The sequence below is a fragment of the Sinohyriopsis cumingii genome, unplaced genomic scaffold (assembly GCF_028554795.1).
Source record: "Sinohyriopsis cumingii isolate HCF-2022 unplaced genomic scaffold, ASM2855479v2 utg000198l, whole genome shotgun sequence".
NCBI classification, from domain to species: Eukaryota; Metazoa; Mollusca; class Bivalvia; order Unionida; family Unionidae; genus Sinohyriopsis; species Sinohyriopsis cumingii.
Window position 1 is genome coordinate 2,497,636 of NW_028315875.1, and position 26,193 is coordinate 2,523,828.

General features: G+C 34.4%; 1 protein-coding gene across 2 annotated transcripts in view; it reads left to right on the plus strand.

Annotated features, from left to right (window-relative positions):
* Positions 1-26,193, plus strand: part of LOC149774579 (cytoplasmic dynein 2 intermediate chain 2-like) — a 67,426-nt gene that overhangs the window by 4,848 nt on the left and 36,385 nt on the right. For both annotated transcript variants that reach the window (XM_089945044.1, XM_089945043.1), the window contains exons 2-3: positions 11,940-12,024; positions 23,449-23,587. In XM_089945044.1, coding sequence (XP_089801170.1) covers positions 11,940-12,024; positions 23,449-23,587 — 224 coding nt within the window. The remainder of the gene's footprint in view (positions 1-11,939; positions 12,025-23,448; positions 23,588-26,193) is intronic.

Sequence of the window (26,193 nt, forward strand, 5' to 3'; positions counted from 1 at the left end):
TACTTGTGTCATTGTTTATTTATTGATCTTTATTCAGTGCTACGGAGATATTGGGAAAAGGTCGGGAGAAATGATAATTTTTTCCCGACTGAAAAGACCTTGAATTTTGCAAATATTGATGAAAGTCAGGAAAAACCCATGAATTTTCTGCCAGCACTTGACTGCCGAAACAGTCATGTAATTGAGTCTTAAGTAAATTTATTGAGTTCTAACCAGAATATTTGGAGGTTGCATGAGTATGGATTATTTGGTTGCTTGCAATAAACATATATGCTGAGTAAATCCAAACGCTCAGTGGATTAGATTCGTCTAGTAGATTTTTATTTTCAAAGTCAGCTCGATATCCGTATCTTTTCTTATATGGAAGGTATGAAAACCAGTCTAGTGTCACAAGAGGCCAACATAGTAGTGGCAAAGCGTAGCTGCTTACCGGATGGCCTAGTAAACTTTAAACATTGTTAGATCGAGTGATACATACATGAAATTGATATGAAAATCATATATTTTCTCAGAAATTGTGACTATTTTAATCGTTATGTCTTTAATCTGCTGAAGGACAAGATAAAACTATGGTGTTGATGAAATGTGACCTGGTACTCGCGATTTGCATTGCTAGTCACATGAATATAAAAATCTAACAACCCACATTTTCAAATGTTGTAGAGAATTTTTTTAAAACAAAACATTACATGAAAGTGGTAAACTGGTTGTAATAAAAATAGAAAAATGAAAGAACACAAAATTTTCCATATTTATATATTCCGAGAACAACTTCTGGAGTTTTGTTGTATTGTGACTACCACGTTGACATGTGCTTTCTGCTTGATAAATCAGACTGGCCAGATTGCTGATTTGTACAAAAAGTATCAGATTTTTGTTTAATATAATTGAATTTCTGTACAACAACATTAAAAAGGAGTTTATTGTTGATATCACGTGACTATTGGACTTCCAATGTCGTGTTTGAGATTTGTGAAGTCATGTGACTAGTAATGCAAATGGCAAGTACAGGATCAGGTTTCATCTATGCCATAGTTTTGTCTAGTCTGTCATCTGTCAGCAGATTAAAAGACATAACGATTATAATAATTGCCATTTCTGTGAAAATAAATCATTTTTCTATCGATTTCATACAGGTATAAGTCAGTATAACATACATTTAAATTTTATAGGCCCGCTGGTAAGCGACTACCATGTGTCGCTACCACAAGGTTGCAGCAAATTCCAAATTTTTGATATGCATTTGCAGTGACCCCACACCCAAATGTCCAAGTATGAAAAATGGGAAGAGAATATTCAGAGGAAACCCAGATTAGAAAACAGGCTGCTATTCATTTTAAGCCAGATTTGTAGTCCAAATTGTTGAATCTCAGAGCTGAAATGAGAAATTGTTGTCCCCAGTATTATATATGAAAAACTATATGAGCCCTTATATCAGTACAGGTTTGGGGACTGGTTTAACAAATTACAAGAAGACAAGTTGATTTTACAGAAAATCCAGTCCTTGTTTACTATATAAATTTGAAGGTCTTTTGTCAAAATTTAAATCAACCATTTTGATTTTTTTTTAAATGATGTATTTTTAACCAGATCATCTTAACCCTTTGCCTCATGCAAGCGTCTTTGGACGCCTCTACTCCATTCGCATGGAAGTGCCTTTTGACACCTCTACAAGATTCACGTGGAAGCGCCTTTTGATGCCTGCTGTAAACATCAGCCATTTTGAGCTGGTTTTCATAGCGCCACCTTCAGGGAAAACCCCCCTATTAGATACTACAGTCATTTCTTCGAATGACAATTACGTCAGATCATGTGGTCGCTATTTATGCACTGGTCGATATCTGCTATTTAAAGTAACTGGGTCTTAATCTCCTCTCCAAAATGGCGGCCGCAGATTTCATTCAGTACGTACGAAGTTTTCACGATTAGAATCACAACCACAAAAGATTCAATAAATTAGGTAAAATCTCTGATATTGATGTAGGCAGCAATTAGTTTTTATAAATTATCAAATTCAGATGACTTAGTGATGTAGACGCAAACGAAAACCTTGTAAATTTTGAGTATCGGAAATGGCAGCTACGGTTGGTCACGCTGCCTCACTGACATGACAGTGAACGAGTTCTCTCTCGATTTTAAAGCACATAAAACATTCTTCCATGAAAAATAATTATACAGCTATAACAATCAAACTTTACAATCAAAATTTTTCCACATATAATAGATGTGTACCAAAAATGTAAAATGGTTAAAACTGCTGTTAAACGTAACATACACTACATTGCTTAACAGTTCACAGGCAGACCTATGCATATGCTGTCGACTAGGTAACAGGTGTTCTATTTATAGTGTGCTGCACTTTGTCACTATGCTCTATGAGGTAAAGGGTTAAGGAGAATAGGTTGTTTGGAAACTCTTGTTTGGAATTATATTGGCACTGATAAATTCAGGGCTAAACTCTTTTCGTTACAGGACAAGATTCTAATTATTTGCGTTTATTGTTGTATTTTTTTTATAAATACTGTAACAGGAATTGTTTACTGTCTATAAGATGCATATATATATATGTATATATATATTGCTGTAGAATTCTTTAGAATTAAAGGTTTAAAAGGAAACAAAACTAATTTATGTTCATTATGTTGTTCCCACTTAGCAACATAATGCAGGTCAGCAAAATAAAGTTAGAATTTTTACCTGACTTTACTTGCCAATTTATATGAGTATAATACAACTTGCTTTGTGTGATACATTTTATGGTTTTGTACATGATCATCTTTTCTGACTTAGATGTTTTGGAGAGTCTTGAAAGAGAAACAGCTTTAGATTTAGAAAATGCATGTTTTATAATCTAAAATGCTCTTTAATTCCATTCATTAATGGTAATATGTGAAACCTTGAAAAAATTAATTTCATCCTGGAAAAACCCTGGAAATGACCTGGAAATTGATCTTTAGAAAAGTGTGGGAACCATGTTTATTGTTTCCTGTAAATATAAACAATTACTTTTGCACTTGATCTAATTTCATACTACACATTGTTATTGGATGGTTAATGCCTAGTAGCACTGTGTTGTTGTTTGTCTTTGTTTATTGGAATTGAACTACTTGTGGTATTATGTACACTCATGTAGTAATGTTTTCACATACAGTTGAGTTGATAAGATTAAAAGGATTATCTTTTCCAAAATTAATTGACCTTGCAGCCAATTGCCGTTAATTTTATATATGCTGATTTTTTCCATTTCCAAAAAGTTACAGCTAATGTGGGAATAGCACTGTATTGAATCTGAGCCTATCAGAAAGAATGCCTTTTATGTTTTCAAAAATGTTTATGACCAGTTCTGATTCTTATCCATTTATGTAGTTGATTGCTCCTAATGAAACCAAAATTGTGAAAAGGAAATCTCTGTTTTAACAGTAGACTATATTGTCAAGAGGATGAAATTGAAGAGAGCACCAAATGCTACTGTCTGGTTATAGCATTCTTTGTTAAAGATGCAGCTAATAAACAAGTAAACTCACAGATCCTGCTCTTCAGTAATATTAAATCATAGTTCATCCAAGGAATTAAAAAGGCGTATGAAAGAAAAACAAGATGTATAAAGCCTATTCAAATTTTTTTTTTGTCATATATATAGACACTACAATTTATGATTATTATTACTATAGGCAAGATTTTAAATTTGTGCATGCATTCAGTTTCCTTTCAAAGCATTACCGCAAATTGTATCTTCTGTTAAGGAAAGACTGAAGAAAGAAGAAAATAAATACTGAGTAAGACAATGAAGGAGTTTACTCCAGCAACATTTTGGTGGAATACATTTGAAACAAGAGTTGTTAATACTTTATGACTCTACCACTCTCAGAACTTAGAACTACTAATACCGTATTTGTCTGCCTTTAATTTTGAGTATAAGCCGAATTTGCAGATTTTCAAAATTTTCCATCCCTCATCCATATATAAATTGATGCGGATTATAAGATAAAGCCAGGTCAATACTTCAGCTTTGTCTTCTTCACTTTGTTCCACACAGTATTGCAAATTATATCCTTTCTGTAACTCAGTAAATTTTCAGGTCAGCATCATTAAATGTAGCAAAAAGTTCCTAATTCATTTCACTAATTCATTTGAATGAATTATATACTATTGGCAACATTTAATGATGCTGACCTAAAAATGTACAGAGTTACAAATCAAACTTTTGATGCTGTGTGGAATGAAATTATGATAATCTCCAGTTCCATGAATATTAAATGATGTCACTGTATGCTATTTCAGATTACCATCTATAGGAAAATTGTATCATTGATGCTAAAATGTTATTTCTACTTTTTTTAAGAGAGAGAACTTTTCTTCTTGCACCTCGTGATTAAAATAAAACATGCCCCAATATGAGAGTGAGAGAGGTTTCAGCCCTTCTTCATGTTACTTGACACCTTACTGCCCCTGTTTAGCTGAAGCTTTTTTCAAAGTGAGCAAACATGAATAAATTAAATGGTAAATGGTAACTTAAAAACACATACCATATTCCTTCAGTTTCAAAGTTTAAGTATTCAGAATATTTATATCCCTATACCATAATGACTGTTAGTCTTGGGACACCCTCAGTCATTTTCAAAAGTAATTTTGTAATGACCTATAACTGTTGGGACATAAAATTATAGCAATTTTTTTATGTGCTATAAGTCTTGGGACACTTTCTGCATCTTTGTCTAGTAATCGATCGGTGTATTTTGTAAATATTAATGACATAAAAAGAAAAGGTGACCGTGGTTGTTATGTGACTATCAGCATGAATTATTACATTGGAATGTTGTAAATTGATCTAATTTGTTTGAAAAGTCAATAAATATATTTCATTTTTCTCTGTTTCCTTATTATGTCTACCAAATTGAAATGTGTATCATTTGATCAGTGACAAGAATTGAGCATTAGTGGGTTGTTTTTTATTGCTTTAGAATATTGTATCAGTGCACCAGTAATTACGTTTTTATTTTGCCTTGAAAATGTAAATACGATACTCATTAAAAATGATCTTCCAGTATGACAAGAACGAAAAACGATAATTTGTTCAATGCTTGCATTTAGTTAGCTTGCTTCAACACAGTATAACGACATGTACATTGAAGATTTTGAGTTGCACTAAATAAAGTACATCTCTTGCATTCAAATTAAAGCACCCTGTGAATTATTGAAGTTAACCTTTATTTTATTTCCTGTTGGAAAAATTGGAAAATATTCACATGCAAAATAATATCATAAAAAAAATCTTAGTAGTTTGTAACAGTTTATTGACATAGTAAATGAATATGACCAATATACTCTACTGTGAATGAATGAATAGTCATGCACCATTATCATGATGGTAAATCGAAGGATGGAAGATTGATTTTAAAGTCAGTAAACTGGTTATCAAAACTAACCCTTTGTATGCCAGAAACCCCTGCCTCTGAATTCCTAATTGTGAATGTTTTTCTCAAACTATATGCAGAATGATTTCTAATAGAATAAAACTGAAGACATATATTTTATTAAAGCTTTTTTGTGTCAAAATGATTTTTTCCATCCATAGTCAGTTTTCCAACAAACTGTTAATTTAGTTAGCTCTTAGTCCTTCAACTATTTTGTTTCCTGTTGGTCACTGTAATGTATGTTCATCAGTGCAAAATCTGTTGTTTGGATCAGTGCTTGCAGACAATTGTCATAACATTTTGAAATGAATATAATGCCATAACTAGTTAGTTTCTTTCACTGTACACTCTACATCAGACTTGTGGACAATATTTTTTTTCTGGTGGAACTCATTTCATAATTTTGTTTTAATACTGGGTGAACAAGATACAAGTATCTGCCAGCATCCACATTTTTGACTGGCATGAATTTTGAATTAATGATATTTCATATGAATTATTTTAATTAATTTTTTTTAGTGAAGAATAAAAAATAATGAAATTTTTTGTCTAAAACAAAAACTTAGAAGTCATAAATGGTTAAAATGAATGGGATTAAAAGTTAATTGAATTACATATTTTTAAATGATAATTAAAGGTACTGAAACTAAAAACTTTGAGTTACTTGATTTTGATTTATGTGACCACTCTTGTTAACACAGCTATCAATTAAGTTGTGAGTTAGCTGTTAACTTGTGATGTCATGGCAGGCTTTGCAATATTGGCTGTCATTCCCAAGACATTCATTTTCATAATTTCTTCCATTTTTCTGAATTTAGGGTGTCATACTTTAATATTAGCTTAATAAACCAAAATATCCAGCCTCTCAAATTTACGGGACATCTTGTTTTCCAAATTCTGGACACCAAGTATATGATTGAGATTCGATGGACTTTATTTAATTGATCTTGTTAATATTTAAACAAACATATTAAGGAACGTGGTACCTGATGCAGTTTGTGAACTTGCCCAGAGTTTACAGAAATCATAGAATAGTAACTATATCATTTAATGCAGGTTCACACTTATCACTAATGGTTGTTGTTGCTGTAGTGTTTAACGCCATTTTTCAGCACAAGATAGGCTATACATGGCGGCCAGTATAACTGGTGGAGGAAGAACCCTGGAAAACCCTGGGAAGAACCAACAACCCACGAGAAGCTACTGGCAGGCTTTCTCACATATCCACGTTAGCCGGGCCTGAGACTCGATATCACTAATGGTAGTACAGTAGAACCTGTCTTGAAAGACCACCCCTTCTGTCCAAAAATAATGGTCTCTGAAGACATGTGGTCTCTCATAACAGGTCTTAACACTATATCATCAATAAATCTGTGCAAGGAGATTCGGATCTCTCAAAACAGGTGGTCTCTAATGGCAGTGGTCTCTCAAGACAGGTTTTACTGTACATGTGAACATTAAATTAACATAGTTTTACAAATCAAAAACACAAACACCAGAAATGCAACAGATTTTGTTATTTATAAATCATAACGTTATTCATTTATTTGCAAGTATGGATATAATGCAAACTGGTTTCCCAGACTACTTCCAACAAGCAGTGGACATGCCAGTCACATCAGTACACCATTCTAACAGTAAAGATATAAGGGGGTGCTCACCAGTTACTATGTACATTGACTGAGTGACATATGTAAGGTGAAGTTGTTTGCAATTGAAAGATGCACAGTGGCTGACATTTCTTAGGATATACAACTTGTGGAAATTGTTCATGATCTGAGCACACTGCTAACTAAAATGACTGCTACCTTGTGCCCAAAAGATCAGACTGAATTAGACTAAAGTACACCATCTTTAGCAGCTATTAAAATAGGGAAAATGAAAATTGCCAGACTAGACAATACCAGCTTCTGAAAGTGCAAAGTACCAAATATATAAAATGCAAAAAAAGTTGCCAGCTCTTTTTTGTACAATTTACCTCTGAAGTTCAGGAAGTGAAAATGACCAAGTGGAGCTAACAGTTTCTTGAAAGGTGCACATCTAGAGTATGTGTGTGTGTGTTTTGGATTTTTAACATAGCTTTAAAAAATTTCAGTCATATCGCTATGACATCTGCAGTGTGGTAGTTTATAGTGATGTCTAGCAGAGGGGCATCATGCCGCAGACATGTAGCTTGATGTCCCACCCAGTCATATTATAAGTCTTTATTATGACTCTGCCTGGGTTCAAACTCATTACCTCCTGCATCTAAGGTTGACACTCTAACCACTAGGCACCGGAGCAGTCTACATCTGAAGTAAGCCATATTACACCCATCAATCATACACCAAAATAAAGGGAATTAAAGGTTCTTTGAACTATACCTTAGATATACAAGGTCTTTTTTAAATAGTCAGTATAACCAGTGAGGAAAGCCAGGGAAAATCTTTTTCTTTAAAATTCTAATCATATGCAAAATACAAAACTGTAGAGCAGAGGTGGGCAAACTTTCCAGTGCAAGTGCCGCATACACAAATTTACACCTTGTCATGGGCCGCATAGTTCATTAAGTAAAATAATTAATATTTGAAATAGCAAAAACAAAAGGTTTTTCTAAAAACATAATAATTTTCAGTTGTTAATATGTTGTTAGTATTTGATAAACAGAGTAACATAAACAGAGTCAGTGCGAATGATGACTTGTTCCTAGGCTGCATGAAAACCCTTGGTGGGCTGTAGTTTGATGCCCACCCCTGCTGTAGAGCATCACCTTTAAACAAATATGAAAATTTATGCAATTATTTTTCTTATTTTCATATCATTATGTATAATGTATTGAACAAAACTGTGCATTAACATTGATTTTATGCATAAAAATAAGCTAATTATGCTTATTTTGCTCTTGATTACATAACATGCCTTGAGGCATGTTTGTGTGAGTAGTGACCATAACTATGGGAAATGTTGAAGTCTTAAAACATATGAATAAAGTCAGCTTAAATTTATAATTGTTGCATTATGATTAAGTAAAAGAAATATAAAGAGAAAATGTTTCTTTTCATTTATTTGCAATGAAATTAAAAAGTAAATGATGACAAAGCAAATTTGCATTCTTTCATGTTAAACAGTAAGCAAATGTTTTAACCTTTGACCTTTATGAATCTCATCTATTTCATCCCTTTTCAGACTGTAAAATTTATCTCCGGAAAAATTCTGGTTAGTTTCATGTTCCTGTCTTTCAGCATAATATTATTTGCTATGTTGACAAAATGTAATGTGCATTTTTAAAATAGTTCACTTTTGATCATGGGGAGTGGGGGCTGGGTTTGTGTGAGACTCTGCCACTAAAAAATACTGTTCTGTAGGGGAGAAATATGGGATAATGATTCAAAAGGACTGTTTTGATGCTTGCAACTTAAATGTTTTAGTCATATAATCAAAATTAAATCATACAATAATAATACCTATGTGTGCTTTAAGGGGGTGCTCACCAGTTATTATATACTATTGACAGAGTGACATATTGAAGTTGTTTGCAATTGAAAGATGCACAGTGGAGAGAATGTTGGCATACCTCTATGCTACTTTGATGTAATGTGGCTGACAATTCTTAGGATATTGTACTTGTGGAAATTGTACATGATCTGAGCACACTGCTAACTAAAATAACTGCTCCCGTGTGCTAACAAAATTAGCCTGAATTTGTCAAAAGTATACTAACTTTAGCAGCTATTAAAATAAGGAAAATGAAAATTGCCAGACTAGAAAATACCAGCTTCTGAAAGTGCAATGAATGAATTCCCAAATGTATAAAGGGTCTTTTTATTAAATAGTTGATATACCCAGTTTAGAAACCTGGGGAAGTTCTTTTTCTTTAAAATTCTAAACCTATGCAAAATATAAAACTGTAGAGCGCCACCTTAATTATCTGGACAAAATATTTGGGAAAATTGATAATTTTCATTATTGCACAAATTATCCAGACAGGGAGAAAAGTCCAGATATTTATGCCTTCATAGTGAAATTCATATCATGTGTAGACTATGGTACAATTTATAGTTATGACAGTCATGGGATAGGAGAGGGAATACAAAAATTACAATTTTAAAATGGGCAATTTTCAGGATATTATCAGTCCTAAACTTCCAGTAAATGATTCCTAGATTTCTATTCCATTTCTGTCCCTACTGTGAATGTGATATCAATACCCTTTAGTAGTTTAGCACATCATTATAAAGCCCTATACTACATTCATTACTATGTTATTCAAAATTGCCATGTTTTGCAGATGAGTGCGTTGGTCCTATAATTTTGTGTATGAACTGCAAAATTTTTTTTTTGAAACATCATCAAAACTTGAACATATTTATAACTGGGTCTGTAATGAGGTCATGACCCAATTAAATTTGGAAACTACTGTTCAGGATATGTGAGGTTAAGTAGGACTCGTGAGTTATTCATGTTTTAAAGCACCTGGTCAAATTGCTACATTTCTTATTAAGATTATAGTCATGGTTAGGAATTAACAATGAAAGCAAACCAATGCAACCTTAAGTCACTGTGAATGAATAGATTCTTTGTCAAGAATGATATATATTACATGATAGAGTCTTTGTCAAGAATGATATGTATTACATGATAGAGTCTTTGTCAAGAATGATATGTATCACATGATAGAGTCTTTGTCAAGAATGATATGTATTACATGATAGAGTCTTTGTCAAGAATGATATGTATTACATGATAGAGTCTTTGTCAAGAATGATATGTATTACATGATGAGATTCTTTGTCAAGAATGATGTGTATGACATGATAGAGTCTTTGTCAAGAATGATATGTATTACATGATAGAGTCTTTGTCAAGAATGATATGTATTACATGATAGAGTCTTTGTCAAGAATGATATGTATTACATGATAGAGTCTTTGTCAAGAATGATATGTATTACATGATAGAGTCTTTGTCAAGAATGATATGTATTACATGATAGAGTCTTTGTCAAGAATGATATGTATTACATGATAGAGTCTTTGTCAAGAATGATATGTATTACATGATAGAGTCTTTGTCAAGAATGATATGTATTACATGATAGAGTCTTTGTCAAGAATGATATGTATCACATGATAGAGTCTTTGTCAAGAATGATATGTATCACATGATAGAGTCTTTGTCAAGAATGATATGTATCACATGATAGAGTCTTTGTCAAGAATGATATGTATTACATGATAGAGTCTTTGTCAAGAATGATATGTATTACATGATGAGATTCTTTGTCAAGAATGATATGTATTACAGGATAGATTCTTTGTCAAGAATGATATGTATTACATGAAAGAGTCTTTGTCAAGAATGATATTATTACATGATGAGATTCTTTGTCAAGAATGATATGTATTACATGATGAGACTCTTTGTCAAGAATGATATGTATTACATGATGAGATTCTTTGTCAAGAATGATATGTATTACATGATGAGATGCATTATACCATTGTTGACCTGTCTGATTTTCAAACCAGTCTTTACCTCCTAACATATCTGTGTACCCTCAGTTTGGACCATGAGGGGTGCAAGTACTCCATAACATATTCATGTACCCTCAGTTTGGACCATGAGGGGTGCATGTACTCCATAACATTCATGTACCCTCAGTTTGGATCATGAGGGGTGCAAGTAGTCCATAACATATTCATGTACCCTCAGTTTGGACCATGAGGGGTGCATGTACTCCATAACATTCATGTACCCTCAGTTTGGATCATGAGGTATGCAAGTAGTCCATAACATATTCATGTACCCTCAGTTTAGACCATGAGGGGTGCATGTACTCCATAACATATTCATGTACCCACAGTTTGGATCATGAGGGGTGCAAGTAGACCATAACATATTCATGTACCTTCAGTTTGGACCATGAGGGGCACAAGTAGTCCATAACATATCCTTTTACCCTCGGTTTGGACCATGAGGGGTGTGTGTACTCTAAAACATATCCATATACCCTCATTTTGGACCATGAGGGGCGCATGCACTCCAGTAACAAAAATATGTGGGAATGCTTGCAGTGGGGTAGTCTGAAACTAGTGTCATCCAGCCAATACATTTTTGCTTCCATTACTACTGTAATAATCTGGACCTACTTAAAGTCATATATTGTCCCACCCTTTACATGGGACTGCATTGGCCAGCCTATATTGTGGAGTCAAGGCTTCAGTGACTGAATTAAGGAGATAGAATGATTTTTTAAATATTTTTGTTTAGTCATCATTGCATGTAATTTCATTCAGGTATTCTTTTGGATGATTTTATCCTGTTGGAGACAGTAATCACCCATCACTCCTACAGCAAGTGTGGGGATAGGTGGTGGGTTGTAAATTGGAAAAAACATGAAGAAACTCCACTCACCTTGAATGAATGATTAAGGTTGAGGAGTGCCAGGTTGATTGCATTTCCAATTGAGAATGCTCTGACAGCTAGCAGAGGGATATACCATACATACATTGCATCCTAACATTCAGAATGTTTTCACTTTTTCAGAGATCTTGCCAGCAGTTCTGTCCAGACTGAGGATCTGTTGATTTCAGATGCAGCAGTGCAGTCAATCAAATGGGTAGATGAAGCCGTAAGTTGCAGTAAACAGCGTTTTTGAGGTCCAATTATTGTTACAAACATTTAAAAGAGTCATTTTTCAAGTCAGAATTCAGTGATAAAATGTGGCGGAAACATTCTATTTAGTCAGAATTAAAATTACAAAGAAGCTGTACAATATCTGCCTTATAAATTTTGAACTAGATTAGGAAAAAGAAATATTAATTGCCCAGCTGAATTTAAACTTGTTCCTGACTGCTAGACAATATTTTTTTATCAACTGTAGATTAAAAGAGAGATAATTGAATTTGTAAGTCATATATTGGTTTCCGCTGAACAGTTGGTGAAAATACATCCAAACATAATTTCTCCTGTATCTTTGGATTACTTAATTGAACTGTTAAGCTATGAAGTGAGATTGCATAGATAACACAAGTATATAAATTCCTTTAGCCAAATTGGTATGCAGTCTGTATCACTTTGTGAATGACTCAGAAAGCAAAATTGCTCCACTGTGCATGAAAGGTACCTTAATTAAAGTTTACCATAATACTGAATTACATTTTAGCTGTGCATTATTTTGAATTTATATTTCGATTTGACATGGAGACTTAGATAGAAGACTCTCAGAAGCTACCTGCCAGGATTGCAATTGTAATATTTTTGGTAAATCTTGCAAAATGCTCACTTAATATGAAATCAGCTTTATTTTGATAAATTTTCTGGTAACATTTCTTTGCATGGTGTCATTGATATGACAACAGATAAACACATTTAATAATTCTAATACTTGATGTGTGTTATATTGTATGAACAGTGGTATCTCCACACATGCATGTAATGGCATCATATAGACCAACAAATAGTGTTCTGCCTTTTTTTCTGACATTACTGGTGGTATTTGTGCTGGAGTTTTCAGCCTCCTGCTGTGTTGGACTATTGGCTGTTTACTAGTAATTAATACATTTATTTTGACTGATCTTTGTTTTGCAGATGGTAAGTAAAATCCCTCTTCTTTTGATCCATAGCATTAAATCTTTCTGAACACTCACCTTTTTAGTAATAACCCCTGTCAGAACAGAACACTTATAACCTTTGATTATTGATCTGAAATTTTTTAAATTGTTGATGCACGAGTGGAAGTGAGAGCCAAGGCTGAAAACTCCAGCACAAACAGTGCTGAGCACTTTTGGTCTCGGCCACCAGTAATGTCAGGAAAAAGGGAGAGAACCACTTGTTGGTCTATAGCATCATACATATGTGCCTTATTTTAATGTGGGGTCCATAACTGTGTTGCCCGTGTTATGTGCGAAACTATGGTATATTGAGAATGACTGAAAATGCATTTATGTTTGTTGCGAAAGATGGGTGGGGTCAAGAATATAAAAAAAGCCATTTACACATATGGTAATCATTTTAGTTGATGGAAATGTGACACGTTTATTAACTTAATAATATTTGTGCTTTTAATTCTGTGGAATAAAAATGTTTCTAAAAAGAAATAAATACTAATACTAAAGTTCATGTTGTTTTCCATCAACTCATATTATCATACATTTAATAGACTGAAGTACAATGGTTTTCACATACATGTAATAGACCAATTGAAGTATCATGGTTTTCACATACATTTAATAGACCAACTGAAGTACAATGGTTTGATAGACCAACCAAAGTGCAGTGGTTTTCACATAAATGTAATAAACCAACTGAAGTATAATGGTTTTCACATACATGTAATAGACCAATTGAAGTACAATGGTTTTAACACACATTTAATAGACCAACTGAAATACAATGGTTTTCAAATCTGTGTAATAGACCACCTCAAGTACAATGGTTTTTACACACATGTAATAGACCAACTAAAGTACAATGGTTTTTGCATATATGTAATAGACCAACTAAAGTATGATGGTTTTCACATACAGTCGACTCCACTTAACTGCACATCTGTTAACTGCACACTCCGGATAACTGCATGTAGTCACGCCAGTCCCATTTTTTTCCCAATGCTTTTCAATGGGAACAAACTTTGGATAACTGCACTTCGCTTAAATGCACACTCCAGATAATAGCACGATAAATGTTCTGCCTGTGGCACATTATTCATTACAATTTTACTCCGGTTAACTGCACAATGTATAGTCAGGATCAGTTATTGCCAGTCCACTGCTGTAGCGCTTCAAATAAGCCGACAATTAAGCCGGTAAATGCGACTTTGTAAATGATTGACATGTAAAGGACGCTATAGGTGGTAGATACATGTATATTCCCACCCACCAGGGAGCAATAGCGTGGGAACAATCATATTACAGCATGGTAAAACCTTACTCTAAACCATGATTTGAATCAGGGGGTAATCATTGGAAGTTCAACCTTGAATTTATGAGCGTTTATTTTACAGTCTAATATGACTACTCGCAAGTGTAAATCCCTGACGTTAGCTCAGAGGTTTGAGGTCATAAAATGTGTTGAGAACAACAGAAGTCATGCCTGTGTTGCACTTGAGTTCGGTGTTAGTCACAGTGTGATTTCGCGAATCCTCAAGAACAAGGAGAAGATCATTGAAGACTGGCAAAATAACAGCAATCCTTCTCAGAAGCGCAAATGAGGTGGCAAGTCCGAAGAAGTTGAAGAAGCGCTGTTACAATGGTTCGCTCAAGCTCGTAGTCGACAGATTCCGATAAGTGGACCATTGTTGCTTGAAAAAGGTAATCAATTGGCAAATGGCTCGGGTTTGCATGATTTCAAACCAACAAATGGATGGCTGGAAAGATGGAAAATGCGCAATGGAATTCAGTTTAAATGACAACATGGCGAAAAACAGGATGCAGACGACTTTGGAGCTGAACGATGGGTAATTGATGTTCTACCCAAAATCCTTAAAGACTACCAACCAAAAGACATCTTCAATGCCGATGAAACTGGGTTGTACTGGCGGGCGTTACCTGATGGGACTTTGTCTTTCAAAGGAGCAGAAGCACCGGGATGTAAGATTGCCAAAGATCGTTTGACAATTTTGCTTGCATGCAATATGGATGGTAGCGAAAAATTGGATGCCTTGGTGATTGGCAAAAGCAAATCCCCTTGATGTTTTAAGAATTTGAAAAAGCTGCCAGTACAGTACGAGGCAAACAAAAACGCCTGGATGACCACAGAAATTTGGAAGAGATGGTTGAAGCGCGTTGACAATCAAATACGTTTGCAGAAGAGATTCATCATTACGCTGTGCGACAATTGTGCAGCTGACGGCGACAGCATCAAACTGTCAAATGTTAAGATTGTTTTCCTTCCTCCAAACACAACTTCTCTGATTCAACCAATGGATCAAGGAATTATAGCGAATTTCAAGAGGTTCTATAGATCACTTGTTGTTCGAAAACTACTGTCAGACATTGATGGATCATCTCCCGAAGAAAAAGCGTCCAACCAGACAAGGAAGCTGACAGTTTTAGATGCACTTCATATGATTAGAAATGCTTGGAGCAATGTAACACAGGCAACCGTAGCAAACTGCTATAGGCAGGCCAGTTTTTTTGGTGCCTTCTGATGATGAGTCACTTGATGACCCCACCTATACCGGCGAAACCCCATTCGAAACGCCACATGGCATGAATGTAGAAGAATTCAAACAATATGTTGCAATAGATGACAGTCTTCAGACAGAAGGTGAAATTGACGACTCAGTTATCGTTGCAGCTCTTACAGAGACAAAACAAGAAGAAAATGACAAAAGAAGTGATGACGATGATGCAGTAGATGACCAGGTTTCATCTAAAGTTGCTATTCAGTCACTCCAGAATTTATGCAGATTTATGGAACAGAGAGAATGTGAGCTGTTTGAACCGTTTTACAAAATAGAGTCGGCAATTCACCAACTTATTAGTAAAACTTGTGTGCAGACATCAATTGCCAATTTCTTTCGGAAATCGTAAATTTCGTTGTGTTTGATTTAACAATATGATGTTAGTGCTGTTCACTGTAGACTTTTGTTTCATTTAAATAAACGTTGAGTGGATTCTAATCATCTTTATATGTTATTCTTCACCTATATTCGTGCCGTGCTGATTTAAAGCTGTACTGTACCGTACTTCAGTTAACTGCACACGTCGTTTAGCTGCACAGTCTCGTGACGGGCCCAAGGCTGTGCAGTTAACCAGAGTCGACTGTACATGCAATAAACCAACTAAAGTATGATGGTTTTCACATACATGTAATAGACCAACTGAAGTACCATGGTTTTGACATACATGTAATAGACCAACTGAATACAATGGTTTTCACATAATGTAATAGACCAACTGAAGTACCATGGTTTTGACAGGCATGTAATAGACCAACTGAAATACAATGGTTTTAACATACATGTTGTTGTTGTTGTGGAGTTTAACGCCATTTTTCACCACATGATAGGCTATGTATGGCAGCCAGTATTAATGGTGGAGGATGAACCCGGGAAAACCCCCGGAAAGAACCACCGAACCACGAGAAGCTCCTGGCAAGCTTTCTCACATATCCACATTGGCTGAATCAGTGACTCGAACCCATGCAAACAGAGGTGAGATGGCAGTGATCCGTAACGGAGAGTGCTTTAGACCACTCGGCCACTCGGGGTAACATACATGTAATAGACCAACTAAAGTACCATGGTTTTCACATACATGTAATAGACCAACTGAAGTACAATGGTTTTTACATACATATAATAGACCAACTGAAGTACAATGGTTTATACATACATGTAATAGACCAACTGAAGTACAATGGTTTTTACATACATGTAATAGACCAACTGAAATACAATGGTTTTCACATTCATTTAGTAGGCCATCTAAAGTACAATGGGTTTTACATACAGTGTGACCTCGCTATAACAAGGTAGTTGGGAGCCATAGAACCCGACTGTGTTATAGACCGAACCATGTTATAAGAAACCAGGTCAGTTAGCTGAAGAAAATGATGCATGTACCCCAAAAAAGTTGGACGGGGGGTGGTGGTGGTAATAAATGTTGGCGGTAAAATACATGCTTCATTGGCACAGTTACCATCTTAAATCAATGCATAATAAATGGAAATTACACCTGTAGTGAAAACAGAGAAGGCACATATATTTTACATTATTTTGAGAACCACGCATTGGTACATATACGTGTATACTGTTTATAGATACAAGTCTAATGTATAGCATGAATAGAGTATCGACACCATGTACTCAACTGTGAAACTCATCACATATATTGAATGCACAAAACAAGTAATTCCATCCAAAATATGCACACACACACATTTAAAATGTTCAATAATTTTGTCACAGGTGATATACGTCTGATTTCAGTGGATAAACATTGCACAATCATGTAATGAATGATGAAGCACATTTATTTTTCAATACATTCCAAGTCAGTAAAAATTAGTTTGTGTTTTAGGCCACCGTTGGTAGCATTCGTAAGCATAAACTTTTTCCCTGCAAAAAGGAAACTTTCACAGCACAGTAAGTGTGTTTGAGTCTTGTTGGAAAATGAAAGAAAGCATCAGATTCCATTGCTTTTGTTTAAGTTTGGTACTGACTTCCTTTGAAGAAAAGCTCTTTGTTTTTATTGAAGATTGTAGCCCGCTTTCTTTGATGAAAGGTGCATGCATTATTGAAGTCACTGCTAAAGGGACAGCTTTGGTGAACCAAACAAATGCCCGTTTCTTCTTGTGGTGGCAATATTAAATAATTGTATTGCATGATTGAGACTGGGTTTTTTCCATTTGCATAGTACGTTTTCATAACAGTCAGTGCGTCAAAGGTAATCTGTTTTTTTTTAAATTCCAGCAAACTATTTTATCTGGGTACATTTTTGAAAAAGGAATTGTCCATCGTTTAGTTGATTGTAGTAACTGTTCCTCCTTGCTTATTGAATAGACCAACAAGTAAGATGGTTTTTTTTTGTGGTTTTTTTACATTGTAATACTGCCCTTCATGCATGCATCAGAAATTTAACAAAGGGGCAACGGATGATAGGGACACAGGTGTTCTGGTCTGATGACAAGGATTAGTACAGAAAATGTGAGTGTTCTCAAGGATTTAATTCTGAGTGAAAAGAAGAGGAATTTTACTTACCATCCACATACAAATGTCAGAGTATGTAAATATATTAATTACAAGCAAGCGGCCGAAAATCCAACAAAGAATAGATTATGAGATAATACCCTGTCTGGTTGATCTTGGCTACCAGAAATGTCACCAAAACAAAGAGCAAATATCTTACAACATACAGTGCTCGATGTCAACATAATTGGATTATGATATAACAATGCACAGTGAAGATGGTTTGTCAATATGGACAAAGAAATTGTTTATGTAACAATAAATAAATTTCAGTGCATTTTATATAAAGTTTGTGGCTTCCTTTCATGGGGCCTCTGAATTTCTCCACTCCAAACCAATAGTTGTATATACAAGTTTAAACAGCCAACAATGTCGCGAATAAAAAATATCACCAGTTGGTATATTTTGCCACCAATAAGGAAAATAAAATCACAGTTTGTGATATTGGCGAAGCCCTACTTAATCCCAGAATATACTTTTTACGTTATTTTTTGTACTTTTAAGAAGAATTTTTTTCTTTGTGGACGAGAAAAATACATATAAAAGTTGAGGAGCTATGCCAAAATTGTCTTATATTATTCATGTGCGATCTCTCCCCCAAAATGATAATAAACTTTTACGTTCTTTTTCCCATACTTTTAAGAAAGTATTTTTTTGTTTGTGTACAAGAAAAATACATGTATATAAAATTTTGGGAGCCACATCACAACTGTGTTATATCTGAATTTGTGTTATGATGGAGCGTGCTATAGCGGGGTCACACTGTACATGTAATGAACCAACTGAAGTACAAAGGTTTTCACATGTAATAGACCAACTGAAGTACAATGGTTTACACATACATTTAATAGATGAACTGAAGTACAAGGGTTTTATATACCAACTAAAGTACAATGGTTTTCACATAAATGTAATAGACCAACTGAAGTATGATGGTTTTAACATACATTTTTCAGCAAATGGATGTTGAAAATTCTCAATTTTTAAAATGTATTTGTATTTGTATCATTCTGGTAATGGGCTCCACAGTTTTACTGTGTTATACCTGGAATCACATTGTAATAAAGGGCATTACAATGAATTTAAACTATGAATCAAAAGCATAATTTTGGGGCCATCAAAAGTAAAAGTAATTGATTCATTTCAACACAATTCTTTATTATTGATGAACATATTAACCCTGTGTGTCATGTTTATATGTTATGAAGTTGTACTTTACTTTCTGAGCTCAGTACTGATGGGTGGTGTTACAGAAAAGTAGACAGATGTAGTTCAACAATGATACCAAATACATATAATGTAGACATCTCACTTTACAAAATACTGTGGGGGAGAACCTAATTGTCCATTAATTTTCACTTAAGCATGCCAGGAAAGCAAACTTTACCAGTAATCAGTACCTCCCTCAACACCTACATCGTTCACCTATTAATATTTTGCCAGCATAGTGAATCTTGGTGTTAATCATATAATGCAGTATTACAAAATGCTTAAGTACAACTTTTATGCTTTTATTCTAGTAACTTTTGGCATCCTCTGATGATACACTAAGTTCTGATTTTACTGCCAACCATTCAGATTTGAAACTGTAAAAAATGAGTGAAATGCAATGGTTCTTCAGCACCAAAACAAATATTGTGTTACAGAAGTTTTGTGACTATAAACCATTAAGTGTTTAGTTAATTTATTTTTTATTTCACCTTAAAACATAGAAGGATCATATGTTTTGTCTTCTACAAGTACAGTAGAACCTATCTTGAAAGACCACCCTTTCTGCCCTGAATAGTGGTTTCTCAAGACAGGTGGTTTTTCATGACAAGTCATAACATTATTTATTCAATAAATCTGTGAGTGGATAACCTAGTCACTCAAGATAGGTGATTTCTTGTAGCAGTGGTATCTCCTCACAGGTTTTACAGTATTACCATATGTCTGCATGTTTTCAGATGGCAGAAAATAACTACTTTTTCTTCTGTTCCAAAATGTGCAAAAAGATCCCCAAACAGATGAATTAAAAAATGCAAGTTGTTGTAGAAATCACACAGCAAAGTAATAACACTTGTACTTGAATGAGTGAAAAAGAACATTACTTGCCTCTTGTTTAGTTCAGTCCACAAGAAAATGCAAGCACATTGAAAAACACAACTTTATCTGAAGGAAAATAATCCACCATGTTTTAATCTCTTGCCATGATCTATTGTCCATGAAAACCTGGTTAAACAAACATATTTGTCAGAGTGCCATTAAATAAAAGCAAAATGAAAATAGATATGATAGGTTGAATCTTAATTGTAATTTTCCAGATAGTTAAAACAGTGGAACATGGCTGGCATGTGCAGGTTTTAATATTGACAAAGTGTTTACAAAATTGGAGATGAGGACTTGTATTTCACTGGTTTTCTTTTCTTATAAAGGGTGATATATTATTTTAAGGTTTGTACATTGAGCAAATGTTATTCATTATGTATGTATTGGTGATAGAGTGAACATTGTAGTATCAAAAATTTTGTGGGGTATGAAATTTTCATGGATTTTTTTATTTCCCTCTAATCTGTGAATTTAAAGACTCAGTAACAAGTTGGCCACATATGATAAAGATTTACCCCACCCACCCACCCCATGTTCTTATTGTTTTGTTTCTAGAGATTAACAAAGCTAATTGATAAGTCATTTCTGTAATCTGGTAATTAGCTTTTACATGTTTGTATTATTTTAACCTTTTAAATAATATTTTAACCTTTTAAAAGAAATGAACTATAATGCATTTTATGTTGTTTCGTTTGACATGTATCTATACACTATCCAGTTCCTGTTAATTCCTGTCACTGCCTTAAATCAGTCTCTTGTGACTTAAGTGAGGAAAGAGAGGAAAAAGCAAAAGCATAAGATATTCCAACACAAGTATTGCTGAAAGTGATAGAATGAATAATAAATGATACTTACCCAAAGTGATTCTCCATTCAGTCAAACTGTTGCTGAAAAATTGAAATCCTTGGGAAAGCATGTCTCACTTTATCCAGACAGGCTTAATCCCATTGAACAGCATGACTGTAAAATACTAAAGTTATTACTTGAAGCAAAATTACTAATGAAACACTAGATATATGCATTAATTACTGCAGAGTATTGAAGTTTGGACTTCACTAATTTTTGGACATACTCACTGAATCAAGATAGTGTCAGTCAAATCTGCTGGTAAACACTTTTTTTTCTTCAAGTAAATTATTACGAAATTATTGAATTGAAAAAGTTCTCAAAACCATGGAAAATTTAGGTCTGATCTTTCACACATTTTTGCATGAACTGCAATTATCCATTCAGCATGAATCAGCTTGGTTGATAAATTTTTAAGTAACATCTTAGCAGTTGAAGTTCATTGGTACACAATGCAGGCTCAAACTAAGGAATGCTTCCTTTGTTTTTAAATTTAGTTGGCATCTTTGTATTTGATGGGCTTGGAAAAAAATTCAGATGTTGAAACTATTTGCATTTTGCATTGAGCAACAGGCAGCTGGTGACATGTTTGGTTCACTTGTAGAATGATGACATTTTCAGAACTGATGGGGAATGAAGTTGAATTTTCCACTCTTAAGCCACTGTGTTAATGCCATAATTGTCAGAAAATAATTGATGGCGCAGCTTTGTTGACAGTGTTTTAAGGAAGAGATCATGCACATTTACTTTAATAACCAGTTAGCTTAGTTTTGTTGGCTGGCCACCATTTGGGGGTCTTCAGCTGGCAGAATGGTCTAATTTGGTCACCTTTACTAATCACTGACATCTCACCTCTGTCCATATGGGGGGTTGAAATCTTGCACTTGGCCAACTTGGGTATACAAGAAAGCTTGCCATTAGCTTCCCATAGGCTAGTGGTTCTTCCCTTTTCTTTTCTTGCCATGTATACTGGCCACCATTTATAGTCTATCATGTGCTGGAAAATGGCAGTAACCCCAAAACAACTGACTGCTATTTGTTGTTGGCAGGGCTTTGCTATTTTGAGTTATTTGTAGAGGTTGATCCACTTAAGTAAATACCTATAAATATGCAAACTTTGACAGGCAAAACCTCAAATTTAAGTAGCCTTGAAAATGTCTTTTTTTTTTCTTCTTTTCTTTTTTACAAAACCTTGAAAATTGAGACCCACAAAAATAAATGGAGCATGTAACTTGTTTTCAGTGATAAGCAAGTCATTTTCCCTCTTCCCAAAAACATTAATACAAGTACTCTGTTTTTCTCATCACTGTGTAAGTAAAGAGCACAAAAATATTTTTGGCAGGCCAAAAAGTGTGGTGTCCAAAAAAATTTCCTCAACATAGAGGCAATAGTCATCACCTATTTTTCTTGACAGTTACCAGCAGTTTTCAGCATCAAGAAAGAAAATTTTGAATAATTTTTTATGCATTGTAAGTATTTTATGCATTTTATTGCCATTTAATATGAAGAGTAAGAAAAACATAAATTGTTGATGAACTAAATTCAACAGTTATCTCCCTTCTCCATAATATCCTGTCATTTCATCCTGTTTAGATGGGAATGAGAAATCGCTTCACCCAAAGTTCTGAGACCAAGAAATGACCCCTATTTAAATTTCCATTTACTTTTCTGTTTCTGTCTTGGATAAAAACTTCAGTTATTGTTAAATGATAATATTTAACAGGTATATTTAGCAAAATGGCATGAAAAAAGGGTTGGAATCTCTCTCATACAAAAGCACAGAAGTACTTTCACCCATTTGAAACAAAAGTCCTGTTGGGTCATAATTTATTTGAATCACAAAGTGTCCAAATAAATGTGTGATGAGTTAACTATATCCATGTAATAATCATGTCGTTTTAATTAGCATACTTTGAAAGTTACTGAATAACAATAAACAAATTCCCTTATAATACAATTCATGGGAACCATAGAATATACTACCATATAGTGAGGCTGCCTTATAATGAAGTACATGATACATATAACTTTACTATCTCTTAATGAAAAGGATATGTGACCATTTTCACCTTATAATGGAAACTGTGTTATAAAGAAGGGTCTAATAGTGAGGGAATGTTGTATTTACTGAGTTGTTGCAGTGTTTATGCGAATTTTGACAATATTTTCTATGCATGATGCTTTTAGGTCATTTTCAGTAGATTCACATGAATTTAATATTGACAGTCACTTAGATGTTTTGGTGTCCTCCTCATTGTTAGGTCTTTCATGATTTTCCATTTTCAAGAAGTATCAGTTTTGGTATTTCTTTGGATAAATATATTTTCCTTCATAACACAAGAAAATGATACCATAATTTTTGTGATTTGGAAGTGATTTCAATTTAGAATGGTTGTAAGGAGAGGTTTACTGTTTTTAAATTTTCAGATCCAAACCGATGAGGAACCAGAGAAAAAGTTCCGGCTTGCACAGGATACCTCAGGGCATCTAGCAGACTTCTTGCGCAGGGTAGAGCCATACATTCTCAAGCAGCTTCAGAAAAATTTGCGAAGTCGAGCATTTGATGGTAGTTAATTAATACAGTTGAAAAAGTAGTCTAGTATTAGTTCTGTAATTTTATGTTGTTGTTGTTTTAGGGTGTAATGCCATTTTTCAGCACAAGATAGGCTATACATGGTGGCCAGTATAAATGGTGGAGGAAGAACCTGGGGAAAACCCCAGAAAGAACCACTGACCCACGAGAGCTACTGGCATGCTTTCTTGCATACCCACATTGGCTGAACCCGAGACTCAAACCCACGCAGACAGAGGTGACATGGCAATGATCCGTAATGGTGAACGTTTCAGACCACTCGGCCACTCGGGGCCCCTGTAATTTTATGTGATTTATGTTTGTAGTTATATTGTAGTTTCATCAGATCCTGCACACTTGTTTGCATAATGCAGAAACATTACATGATCAAGTGGTTAGAGCATCCGCCTTGGATGCAGGAGGTTGCAGGTTTGAACCCTGGCTGAGTCACACCAAGGACATATAAAAATGGTACTAATGGCTGCCTCGCTAGGCGCTCAGCGTTAAAAGGTTAGTGTTACGACTGGTTGGCCTGGTGTCAGGATAATATGGCTGGGTGGGACATCATGCTACATGTCTGCGGCATGATGCCCCAGTGCTAGATATCACTATGAATTGTCACACTTTAGACATCGTAGCAATATGACTGAATTTTTTTTAAAGTTATGTCAAAAATCCAAATCACATGCACATGCTTGGTTATACATCAGGTTTAACTTCAAACAACATAGAAACTATTTTTCCATCACAGATTGCACCAGTACTTCAGACAGTGAGTTGTTTGTTCCACAGATTATTCCAGATAAATTGCATAGACCCAGATCGGTTGGTGCATTATGTGATGGCAGATCTGGGTCAATGCAGTTTGCAGTAAGACATGACTTATAAGCGAGTATAGACAGTACTTTAGAAAATTGCAAGTGGTCTAAGGTAGAGATAACTGTTATTTCACCTCTATTTCACCTCTGTCCAGTTTAAACTCAGAATGTAGATGTGTGAGAAAGGATTCCAGTGCTTTATCTTCCTGTGCATCAGTAGTTCTTCCTAGTTTCTTCCTTCACCAGATATATTAACCGTCATGTATAGCCTATCATGTGCTTAAAAACGGTGCTAAATCCACAAAACCAGACCAAATCTCATCTTAGATTAAGTGGTACATAGGCCTTGTTACAGTTGGATGTTTTCTCTTCCAATGAGTATGCTGTATGATTCAATCTTCAAGATTTTAGTTTAAGAATTAATCATCTAGGATACATACATTTATACTGATTATAAAATGATACTGTTGCAAATCATTTAAAGTTTTAAAAGGAAAATATATCTCCAGTCAGCTTTGTGTTTATTTGCTTGGAAGTCAAAAAAATAACTATGATTTTTACCATATTATATGACTTGATTAGTGTAACAGTTAGACCTCTTGTGAGATGACACTTCTGTCACCAAAAAGTTGTTTCTCAAGACCTATCTTGAAAGGTCTGCATAGGAAGGCCAGTTGTCAGTTTAAAAATTCAATAGTTTTAGAAGGAAAAGGATTCCCATAATTACTGTAACTTTTTTCTTATTAATATTTCTTTTTAAAATATTACATGCATTTATCTAGTTAAAAGATTATATCATCTGTAGTCTAAGTTCACACGTACACTGTTAGCGTATACATTGAAAAATAATACTCAGTCAATTCATTTAAAGCCACAGTTCAAAACCAGTTTCCCCTCAATGTAAATACTAAATGCATCAACTCAATAAGCAAAATGATGTAACAGATGCAATAAGGGCTGTTCCATTAACAAATATGTGGGACCCAGGGAAAGCACTTTCAGTGTAGAATAGTCATCCGTATATTCAGTTTGGAATTTTGTTTTGTTTTCATATGAACTTTCTGGTAATCTGAGTACCATGGCATATATTTTTAAAAAAGCACCTTCCCTGGGCACCATATTTGTTTAAATGGATTAGCTGTAAGATGAACAAATGAGATCACTGATTGTGGTACTTTCTGTGTTGTGTGTGGCACTTTTACAATAACTACAGAATAAACTAGTCTGAAAAATGCAAAGTACTTAGAGAAGAAGACAAAGTCCTCATTCACTGCAGTCATTCAGTATATTAACTTCATTGACAAACAATTTAGTTGTGTACCCTTTGCACTTACGTGAAAGTAGTGTGAGAAGAATATAACATTATTGGCATTGTGTAGGGATCTCATTAGATTTACAAAGTGAAGAGTCAGTTTACCTTTGACCCCAAAATCTAAAGAGTCAAAATGAAAACCTCAAGAGTCACAACTGAAATAGCAAGAGTCAATTCTTTTGGACAGCCATGACCCCATAGATGTGATTCATCATTATTAGTGGAAACAAAAGATTTCTTGTCTCATGCTGAATAATGATAAATACTTGTACAGTATTTTGTAAGAAACATACAGTCTCATTTCTGTAAAAGTGTTTCTTACTCTATGGTATTGTGTGTATATTTTGTATATGAAAGAGATGGAAGATTGGTTATTCTTTATTATATTTTGTATATGAAAGAGACGGAGGATTGGTTATTCTTTATTATATTTTGTATATGAAAGAGACGGAGGATTGGTTATTCTTTAT